The following is an 11,855-nucleotide window of genomic DNA, read 5'->3' on the forward strand; positions in this document are numbered from 1 at the left end:
TGTAGGTAGATATAGATAGAGATTCTATATATGTAGGTAAAGATAGATAGATAGATAGATAGATAGATAGATAGATAGATAGATAGATAGATAGATAGAACAACTGGAAACAGAAGTTTGACAATGATACAGAATATAGACAGATGATGGAAATATACAAAATAGTATATATACCCATAAATCAACACATATGATTTAAAAAAAACATGTAGAGTGCAAAATTGGGTGCAGCTCTGCATAGAAACGAATCAGCTTACATTTTTTTTTTTCGTCAAAACGTAACTGAATAAGCCGAAATTAGAAGCTGATTGGCTACACTCCTTTAGTGGCTGCACTCCTTTAGTAAATCAACCTATATGTATCTTTGTATTGGAAAAACTCTAGTCCAAGGCAACCATTTGACATTTTTGTAACAAAGAATGCTTGCAGGTAGGTAGGTAGGTAGACAGACAAGGTTGGTGCATGCCTTATATTGGGGCTATGAAGGGGAACATAAAGGTCAGCAATGCATATGTATGGGGTGGAATATGAATGAAATGAAATGTATGCTAGAGAGGCGGGGATGGGATAGAGAAGGGAGGGAGCTGCTACCTAAAGCCCTCACATCTCCTGCACACACATGGACAGAGCATGGGAAGCATCGCCCACAGCACTGTGTCCTCAGTCCTGTATCCTGATCAAGAGGCACATTCCATGGGGCTACCTGTCTCCACCCTGTGAGGACATCATCTCCAGGACCTACCACCCCCAGATCGCCCTGATTTGTAATCCATGCCAAGGATTAGTGATTGTAAAGAGGTGATCTGCTCAGTGGGACCAGATCAGGCTACAGAAAACATCCCATAGCAGGAATGCAGAGAAGAGGGAGGGTTGTGTAGCCCCTCTTCCCATCTCCTGGTGTAGAACCCAGGGCTCAGTGCTGTGAAAGCCATGAACGGGTACGGCTCTCCCTACCTGTACATGGGGGGACCGGTGTCCCAACCTCGTGCCCCTCTACAGAGGACCCCCAAATGTGCCCGCTGCAGGAACCACGGGGTGCTCTCCTGGCTGAAAGGGCACAAGCGCTACTGCCGCTTCAAGGACTGCTCCTGTGAGAAATGTATCCTTATCATTGAGAGGCAGAGGGTCATGGCAGCTCAGGTGGCACTCAGGAGGCAGCAAGCCAACGAGAGCCTGGAAAGCCTCATACCAGATACCCTGAGGTCTATGCCAGGCCTGCCAACCACTCTACCAGCCGACACCAGTCAGCCAACCTCCAGACCAAGCGAGATGGCCATCCGATGGGCACAGGAGCCTTCCTCTACTATGCAAGTACCAGTGAAAGCAGGTGGGTACCGGGGCACTGGTATTGGGCTGCATTGGGGCACGGGGCAATCATCAAAGCACCATTTCTAAACCCCACTCATTAATATATTCTTTTCTCATTCATCTATTGGTCCATATTTTCATCCATCCATCCATAAATTCGTTAATTCTTCCATTGGTCTATGTATTAGTCCATCCAACCATCCATTCGTTCGTTCATCAATTTATTAATTCAGTGATTTATCCATCCATTCATATATTCGTTTATTCATTCATTTATTCGCTCATTCATTCATCCATCCATCCATATATTTATTCATTAATTTATTCCCTCAGTCATTCATTCATTCATCCATATATTATTTTATTCATTTGTTTATTCGTTCAGTCGTTCATTCATTCATCCATCCATATATTCATTTATTCCCTCAGTCATTCATTCATCCATCCATATATTCTTTTATTCATTCGTTCAGTCATCAATTCATCCATATATTCATTTATTCTCTCAGTCATTCATTCATCCATCAATGTATTATTTTATTCATTCGTTCAGTCATTCATTCATTCATCCATCCATATATTCATTTTTCCCCTCAGTCATTCATTCATCCATCCATCAATATATTATTTTATTCATTCGTTCAGTCATTCATTCATCCATCCATATATTCATTTATTCCCTCAGTCATTCATTCATCCATCCGTATATTATTTTATTCATTTGTGTATTTGTTCAGTCATTCATTTATCCATCCATATATTTGTTCATTCATTAATGTATTCGTTCATTCATTCATCCATCCATATATTATTTTATTCATTCATGTATTCAATAATTCATCCCTCCATTCATATATTTGTTTGTTCATTCATTATTCCGTTCATTTATTTATTCGTCTTCTTTATATGAAAAGGTTGGGCTGGGAACACACATATGGCTTGCAATAATTATCCCACCCATTATTTAATATTTTATTGTCTGATGTACAATTACTTCCCAATAATAATAATAATAATGATAATAATAATAATAATAATAATATAACAGTACATTTTATTTTACTAGAACAGAACATCCATTCCTCAGTTTAGACCACATCTAAAAAAAAGGCAATTTAGATGGCAATTTTAGAAAGATTATTAACATTATATTAAAGCAGGGAAGCCACAAAGTCTAGTCATTAGGTAGAACTAGTCGATTTTGGTCTGCAAAAATCTTCTACTTGCAATCTGAATCCTATCCGTTGTACATATATATATATATATATATATATATATATATATATATTGTAATATCTGCATTTCTTTCCTTGATGTATATTAGACGTTTTCCCTTGGCAGAGCCACCAACTCTCTAACCTTTCGTGTGTACAAAAGGCTGAGCATTCATTATACAGTCTGACGGTACAATCTCTTTTAGATCTATTATCAGGTTTGTAGTGTCTTATTGTATTTGATACAAATTGAATTATTTCGTTTTGTCACTGTATTGCATTGCTTTTGTAAACCCAAAGGCGATTGTACAATCAGATTGTATAATGTATGGCCAGTTTAAAGTCTACGATCCTTCACAGCCCGGGATGGTCAGTGTTTTGGGGTCACAATATGTAATGATTACAATTATAACGATGCTCTGGAGTATGACTGATGTGCTTTATCTCATTATGAGGGATTGAACGTCTCTAGACCCCCTTTTCAGGAGGAGACAAGAAGTGAAGCGTGTCAAATTGCTCAAAAAGCAAATCAAGTGTAGTCTCAGCTTGTGCCAAAACATGTCATGAGGAGTGGGGGGATCGGGTTACTGGAGCCTCTGTGCTTACTCTTATGTACTTACCATACACACCAGCCCCATGATGACAGACACCCTGCCGGCTAGCACACTGGCTTCAATTAGCAACTTCCCATGGGGGCTACAGAAATGATACAACAGTAAGCATGTCAATAATGTAAACCCCAAATCATAGTTCCCAACATGGTTTTCTGCTGGGTTACTCCTTGGATGGAATATAACCATGTGTTTGTTGTTGATGTATCATGGTATACCTAGATGGGAACTATAACTATGGTACCTACTATTATTACTTCGTCTGATAGAAGAAAAGGAAAATAAGTATGGGAGCAGTATGGGGATAATATTAGATCAAGCGAAATATTGCACACATGGAAGACAAGTATACAATTTAATTATGGAGACGGAAAGGAAGAAACAGAAAAGAATGAAAAAGAAGAAAAATAAATAAATTCGTTAATGTCTTAATAAATGTATATAAGCTAAGCAAGAAAGAAAGAACTATAAACAAGTTTGCATGCTGAAAATATAAATATATTTATCTACATATACCGGGGCTTACATATTATATATCTACAAATCTTCTTTCTTTCTTTCTTTCTTTCTTTCTTTCTTTCTTTCTTTCTTTCTTTCTTTCTTTCTTTCTTTCTTTCTTTCTTTCTTTCTTTCTTTCTTTCTTTCTCTCTTTTTATCCTCTCTCTCTCTCTTTCTTATTATTCCCCTCTCTCTTTCTTATCCCCCTCTCTCTTTCTTATTCCCCCCTCTCTCTTTCTTTTACCCCCCTCTCTCACTTATCTTCTTTATATCTTTTTATCTTTCTCTCAATTTCTTTCTTTCTTTCTTTCTCTCAATTTCTCTCTTTCTCTCAATTTCTCTCTTTCTCTCTTTCTCTCAATTTCTCTCTTTCTCTCTCAATTTCTCTCTTTCTCTCAATTTCTCTCTTTCTCTCTTTCTCTCAATTTCTCTCTTTCTCTCTCAATTTCTCTCTTTCTCTCTCAATTTCTCTCTTTCTCTCAATTTCTCTCTTTCTCTCTTTCTCTCAATTTCTCTCTTTCTCTCTCAATTTCTCTCTTTCTCTCAATTTCTCTCTTTCTCTCTCAATTTCTCTCTCTCTCTCTCTCTCTCTCTCTCTCTCTCTCTCTCTCTCTCTCTCTCTCTCTCTCTCTCTCTCTCTCTCTCTCTCTCTCTCTCTCTCTCTCTCTCTCTATCTCTCTATGTTTTCTCTCTCACATTCTCACCTTCTTTCCTTCTCATATCTCTCTCTGTTTCATCCTTTTGTTTCTGTCTCTCTATTTCCTTTTTTCTCTTTCTTTCTCTGATTATTTTTATTCTCTCTCTCTCTCTTTCTTATTATCCCCCACTGTCTCTCTCTTTCTTATTATCCCCATATCTCTCTCTCCCTCCCTATCTCTTTCTTTTACCCCCCCTCTCTTCTTTATATCTTTGTATCTCTCTCTCTCTAAATATTTCTCTATCACACTCTCACTTTCTTTCTCCCTCTCTCTCTCTCTATTTCTCTCTCACTTTCGTTTTCCCCCCTCTCATTTCTCTCTCTCTCTCTCGATTTCATCCTTTTTTTCTCTCTCTTTCTTTCTTTCTTTCTTTATATATATATATATATATATATATATATATATATATATATATATATATATATATATATATATATATATATATATATTCTCTCTCACATTCTCACTTTCTTTCTTTCCTCATTTCTCTCTGTATTTCATCCTTTTGTTTCTGTCTCTTTTTTTTCTTTCTCTCTCTTTCTTTTTACCCCCCCCCCCACTGTCTCTCTCTTTCTTATTATCCCCATATCTCTCTCTCCCTCCCTATCTCTTTCTTTTACCCCCCCTCTCTTCTTTATATCTTTGTATCTCTCTCTCTCTCTAAATATTTCTCTATCACACTCTCACTTTCTTTCTCCCCCTCTCTCTATATTTCTCTCTTACTTTCTTTTTTCCCCCTCTCATTTCTCTCTCTCTCGATTTCATCCTTTTTTCCTCCCTCTTTATTTCCCCTTTTCTCTTTCTTTCTTTCTTTCTTTCTTTCTTTCTTTTTTTCTTTCTTTCTACCCCCCCTCTCTCCCTCTCTCCTTCTTTATATCTTTTAATCTCTCTCTTTCTACTTCTCTCACTTTCTCTCTCTTTTACTCTCTCTCTCTTTTTATCTTCTCTCTCTCTGTATTTCTCTCTCGCATTCTTTCTTTCTTTCTCTCCTTTATGGCTTGCAGGTGAGCTGTACATTAATATATGCGACATATTTATAAAGGTATTCACCCATTCCTTAAAAATCTGTAAATAGTTTAGGAACAGTCGTTCCAAAGCTATAAGTGGAGCAGAATAAATTGCGGCTTGTACTGTAGGTGGAAATATGTCTCCAGTGTCTCCACATGACCAAGTATATGACCACAATGATCCCAGGGAGACCACCCGTCTCTTTATAGAAGAGTCAATTGGAGGGCTCCAGGAGCTTGCTGAGCTAATTTATTTATATTACTTGGATATTCCATGGGGGACCACTGGCATTGGCCTGGAGGACCCCATGATTAGATCTTCAGAGGGACGTAAATGGTCATTGCACAGACCATACACTGGTAGTGGCGGTGTAGGACAATCTATTCAGCATGGATAATGGCTCTGCTCCATGTCCCAGTCTGGCACAGCAATAAGGAGTGTCCCCAGTGTCTGCTTCTATAGGAATGTGACTCAGCTGATGTACAGCTGCCTTCACTCCACATATTTATTGTGCTGCTTCTGGCCACCACCATCCCCTGATGATCTATGCATTTCATAAAAGATTACAGTCATTTCAGGGAGACAGTGTAATAGCAAGCATTTCAGGAGAAGGTCAGGATCCAAAGTTACCAGCTTGTTCGTAGAACACAATGGCTGGCCACTGATGGGGCATCCCTCACTATGCCAGGCACCCTATCCAACATTGCCACATCTTCCCAGAGCTCCATCCAGCTCCAGCTCCACCACTATACTCACATCTATTCTAGAGTGCTGGGAAGGCTTATATACATTTACCATTTTCTAGAGAATCTTTCTTTCTTCTTCTTCCTAATTCATATTTACACTTCATGTAACTTTTATTACCATGTGTGCAAATTTTTATATTAATATTATCACCATATTAATTCAAATGATAAGGCTGTATCATTATTGTTTTGCTAGCAGAACCCAGCACAGCTGTAGCAGAAAATTAAATAAATAAAACAATCTACATACAGTATAACCAGAGCAGATATTAACTGAATTCCAGCAGTTTAGGTATTAAAGCAATGGAAAGAAACAGATGAAAAAAAGAAACAGAGCCGCTTCGTTTAACAAATCCAATCGGGTTTTCAAACTATTGCAATGGCGTGAAAAACACTAATAATACCTATAATAAAAGTAATCATCATTTTAGATTTAAATCATTAATGTCCTCACCTAGTTTTATTAAACAAAACACTATACATATATTATAAAAAATAATAACAGTAATACTACTAATAATAGTTATAATTTTGTAAAAATCACCTATGATATAGCCTAGTTTTATTCGGAAAACCCTTTAGACATATAATTGTAAAATATTACTACAATTATGTCCTGTAAAATTCTTATGTATTCTTGTGTATAGTTTTATTTAAAAATAAATACAAGTACTGTGCATATTACATGCTTATAATAAAAATAATAATAATTGTTATCATTATTGTTGTTATTATTATTATTTAGATTGACCTATGGCATTTTCTAGTTTTATTTAAAAAACGCTCAATGCATAATATTATGGTCATTTATAGTAGAATCATCTATGTTTTATTCATAGTTTTATTTTGAAAATAATATGCTTGTAAAATAATATTAATAATAACAGTCAAAATAATAATAATCATACCAGCAGCAATTACAATACTACTACTACTACTACTAATAATAATAATAATAATTATTATTATTATTATTATTATTATTATTACTATTGACCTACAGCCTAATGTTTTATTTAAACAAAAAAAAAGCCTAATGCATAGTAATCTAGATGCAAAATTATAGTAAATTTATAAATAAAAATAGTAAAATTACCTACGATATGACCTATTTAAATTTTGATTAACACAATACTTTTCACATAATGTTATAAGGATAAAATAATAATAATAATAGTAATATTAGTAGTAATAATAGTGAATTGTAGTAAAATACCTATGTCCTATTCTAGTAAACGCAGTGGCTTTGTGTAGTCGCCGCTTTATCCCACTAGCTATGTACTAATAGAGCAGAGACTGTCCAGGAGATTCTGCGCTCTCCATCACCTGCACCGCACACCGGACCCCATGTAGAGTGACTGCTAGCGATGTACTATGTAGTGCTCAGATATAAGGGGTGATCTGTTATGAATCATCTCTGAGGATTTTCTATACAGGAAGCATAGTACTCATTGCTGCTGGATCCTCCTTTTCTAAATGGTGGGAATAAATGAATCATCTTGGCTCAGGAGACACACTTGAGCAAATGTTTACATTGCTGCTGCCAGTCTTTGCTGTATAAATATTTACTCATGGGAGACACAGTCATTGCTCATAAGACATTCCAATTTATGATTAGCATGCTTCATGTTATTATCCCACACAGCCACTGTCAGCAGCCTTCCTGATGGCAGCTCTACAAGATCCATGACATGTATGCTACATTCAGCTTGAGGATCCAAGAATGATGGGCATGTTTAAAATTAACACCATGAGATCAGACTAAAAATAAAATATAAAAAAATGATAAAAAAAGTATATATATATATATATATATATATATATATATATATATATATATATATATATATATATATATATATATATATATATATATATATATATATATATTAGTCTGATCTCACATGGTGCTAATTTTAAACATGCCCATCATATATGTATAATAATATATATATATATATATATATATATTGCACTTCACTGATCCATATGTCTTTCTATTGTATACTGTATATATACAATTATTCTTCTATACTGAAAATCTTTGATTTGTGTTTTGTATACAATACTATATATATATATATATATATATATATATATATATATATATATATGCACCTTTGTGTCTAAATAAACCTATTTTTTTGAGACATTTTCTCTGTAAGACTACATCCTTAACAACATACAGTGCTTAACTTGCCCTTAGTTAATTATTTTCATATATATATATATATATATATATATATATATATATATATATATATATATATATATATATATATATATATATATATATATACAAAATACAATTTCCTAATTGATGCTATTAGTGTAGGAAAATAAAGGAATATTTGCTGCTCACATTGGCAATTGCTCTGCCACATATTGACAAGGTGAAATATTATACTGGAAAAGCGAAAAAGAGCCCAACTATAATAATATATTGGTAGTTACTTCAGTGTAGATTTTTCCATTGTGCCAGAAATGTATTGTATGTATAGCCAAAAGAGTGAAATGCTAGTAGTAATATCTGTTGTCTTAAAAATAGTAGCTGTAGCACTTCCAATGAGACTCCCTTTACCACTGCTATACATATTATAACAAAAAAAATCTACCCAAAGGGCCACAGAAAATAAAATAAATAAATAAAACAAACAGTATTTAAGCTCAGCGTTTAGAAGCAGGAATAAACCCTACTGGTTTGCATTTTTGATTGGAGCTTTCTGGCAGAAAACATTATGTACACTGGCTTAAAAATTGCTGCTTCTACAGGAGCTCAACGTTATCCTGTGTGTCCATGCACAATGGGACGATTACCGGCATCTTTTGAGCTCAATGTTAACGTTGAGCTCAAAATCTGCCTCCAATCGTCCTACACAGGATAACATTGAGTTGCTTCTACAGGCGAAACACAAAAGTCCTGTAGAAGCAAAATTTTTTATGCCAGTGTGCATGGAGTAGAGGCAGACAAAAAAAAAACCTTCTGGTTCACGTTTCTGATTGAAGCTTAGAGGCAGAAAAAAATGAAAACTCCCCTAAACTCATCTAAACTTTGTACAAAAAATGCTCTATATGATCGTTTTTTACTCTTGAGAGAACAGACAGTTTTTTAAGCCCAATGCCTAATACGACATTACACGACGTACACACGATTGGAATTTCCGATATAAAAAGTCAGACAGAATTTTTCTATCGGATTTCCCGGTCGTGTGTAGCCCTATTAGAGTTTTTTCATCGGAAATTCTGATGAATTCTATCAGAGTTTAGATATAGAACATGTTCTATTTTTCTCCGATGGAATTCTGTCGGAATTTCGATGTGATTTGGCCGGGCAATAGCCCAATCGTGTGTACGTGGCATAAGAGGAAGAAAAAAAAAAAACCTTCTGGTTCGTACTTCTGATTGGAGCTCACTGGCAGAAAAAACTTAAAACTCTTCTTAACTCATCTAGATTTTGTCCAAAAAATTCTCTAGGTAGGAAAACAAAAAAAACCCTTCTGAATGGAGCTTTCTGGCAGAAAAAACGCTACACTCTCCCAAACTCATATAAACTATGTACAAAAACACTCTATGTGAGTTTTCTTTTCTGCAAAGGCGTTTTTTTAAGCCCAGTGTGCAAGGAGCCTAAAGGCGCCTAAACATGTGCTCAAAAACACTCTACATGAGCATTTTATTTCTACCAAGGAAAATGGCGGTTTTTTTAAAAGCCCAGTGTGCATGGAGCCTAAGGGGTAGATTTACTAAAACTGGTGCTCTAAGAATCTGGGGCAGCTGTGCATGGTAGCCAATCAGCTTTCAACTTCAGTTTGTTCAATTATGCTTTGACAATAAAATCTGAATGCTTATTGGTTTCTATGCATAGCTGCACCAAAGTTTGCACTCTCCATTTTTAGTAAATAACCCTTTACCAGTTACATTTTACCGTGAAATATCTTAAAAATAAAAAGATAGTGGTGTAATCTTGGACTGAGCAAGTATAATGGCAACAGATTCACATTTACATGGCTGCAATGTGTTTCACACTTCAGATATCCTGCGCGAGTGATGAGGAATCCTAACATTTTTCATGCTCTATAGTCTTCTAATGTTGTCTTTTTTTGGTCTGACAGATGTGTCTGAAGAGAGGCTAGGTGACAGCAGTGGTACAGACAATGGCGAAAGCTACAGTGACAAGGACACAGATCAGAGGTCCCCTCCTGATGTGAAGCCCTGCTGTACCCCAGAGAGCCCAGAGGTGGTGTCAGTGGATGAAGCAGGCTATCCAGTGCGGAAAAATTGCAGCAGTGCAGAGAGTACCTCAGAGAGCCCCAAGTACCAGCCTGAACACAACCATCTTCTGATTGAGGGCTCATCTGCTGCAGTGTCTCTGCCTTTCAACCTGAAATCTAACAGACCCCCTCTTGAGGTTCTGAAAAAGATATTTCCAAGCCAGAAGCCCACTGTGCTAGAACTGATCTTGAAGGGGTGTGGAGGTGACCTTGTTGGAGCAGTGGAAGTTCTACTGTCAAGCCGATCCTCTGTGACTGGTGAGAGAACTACAACAGAATCTGAAAGCATTGTGTTACCACATAATGGGCATTTATTTGAGCACACCCTTAGCTCCTACCCCCTATCATCCTCCAAGTGGTCAGTAGGGTCAGCCTTCAGAGTACCCGACACCCTCCGATTTTCTGCAGATTCCAGCAATGTGGTAACAAATCCCTTAGCTGTGCCCCTACAGCACCCTTTCCCGCAACCCCCAAGGTACCCTCTTCTCCTGAGAAACACTTTGGCAAGAAACCAGTCTAGTCCCTTTTTGCCCAACGATGTTACCTTGTGGAACACTATGACCCTACAACAGCAGTACCAGCTTAGATCACAGTATGTTAGTCCCTTTTCTAGCAACTCCACCACAGTCTTTCGGAGTTCACCTGTCCTTCCTCCTAGAGCTCCTGAGGACCCCAGGATCTCTGTTCCAGAGGACAGCTGCCCCATTGTAGTGAAACAACCCATTTACACAGAGGAGGACTATGAGGAGAGATCAGACTCAGCAGACTCCAGAATCCTCAACACTTCTTCCTAACCAACAAAGTCACAGTACAATTGTATATATGACTATTTCTCATTCAAGAGAACTGCCTTATTTATCCCATATTCATTGCACTTAATTAAGCAATAAAACGTGAACACCCACAAACTAATTTCCAGTTAGGGACTATGCACATTGTCCACATCAACGCAAGTGCTGGTATGTGATGACCCTAAAATCAAAGAAAAACTTCTCTTCATGGGTTTATTCTATGACCTATTTAATATGATTGATATATTGTTGCTTTTCCATGTATTATGTAATATGACAAATGGTTAAGTATATGTCACAGTCAAAGGAAGAAAAGAGAATATGTGACCTTTGCAGATATCATCACCCTATCTATTTGTTCTGAAATAACTGAGCATATGTAATATTACAAACAGTATGTGAACTGCATGAATTGCATTGTTAAATGAGCCCAAGATTAAACATTGTCAGGTTAATGTAGCATGCTAAGGACTCTAGATGAAATAAAAATGATGATGAGCATGTCATTTATACTTGTAGTTTGTCAAATTAAATTAGCGTACACCTATGAACAACCTCCAGGCAGCGAGGCATTCAATTACTTGAAAACATTCCACAGGGAAAACAGAGCAGGTATGTACTCTTGCTGCTCCATCTGTTTTTGTATTTAATTTGTTAACTTTTTACGTCATTAATTTATCTTCTGTAATAAGCTGGTATTTTTATTTTGGTTT

At 36.4% G+C, this 11,855-nt stretch overlaps 1 protein-coding gene across 1 annotated transcript; it reads left to right on the top strand.

The window, feature by feature from the left end:
* Positions 1-449: 449 nt before the first annotated feature.
* Positions 450-11,650, top strand: DMRT3 (doublesex and mab-3 related transcription factor 3). The gene is made up of 2 exons (XM_040357189.1): positions 450-1,327; positions 10,193-11,650. The coding sequence occupies exons 1-2, from the start codon at positions 931-933 to the stop codon at positions 11,143-11,145; spliced, it is 1,350 nt and encodes a 449-aa protein (XP_040213123.1). The 5' UTR covers positions 450-930; the 3' UTR covers positions 11,146-11,650.
* Positions 11,651-11,855: the final 205 nt, after the last annotated feature.

This window comes from Rana temporaria, chromosome 1 (genome assembly GCF_905171775.1).
Source record: "Rana temporaria chromosome 1, aRanTem1.1, whole genome shotgun sequence".
In the NCBI taxonomy this organism is placed as follows: Eukaryota; Metazoa; Chordata; class Amphibia; order Anura; family Ranidae; genus Rana; species Rana temporaria.

Bases quoted from the DNA above. Each gene is read 5' to 3' on its own strand.
- DMRT3 (XM_040357189.1), top strand. From the start codon at position 931: ATGAACGGGTACGGCTCTCCCTACCTGTACATGGGGGGACCGGTGTCC. The intron at 1,328-10,192 runs GTGGGTACCGGG...TTGGTCTGACAG, and splicing joins GCAAGTACCAGTGAAAGCAG to ATGTGTCTGAAGAGAGGCTA.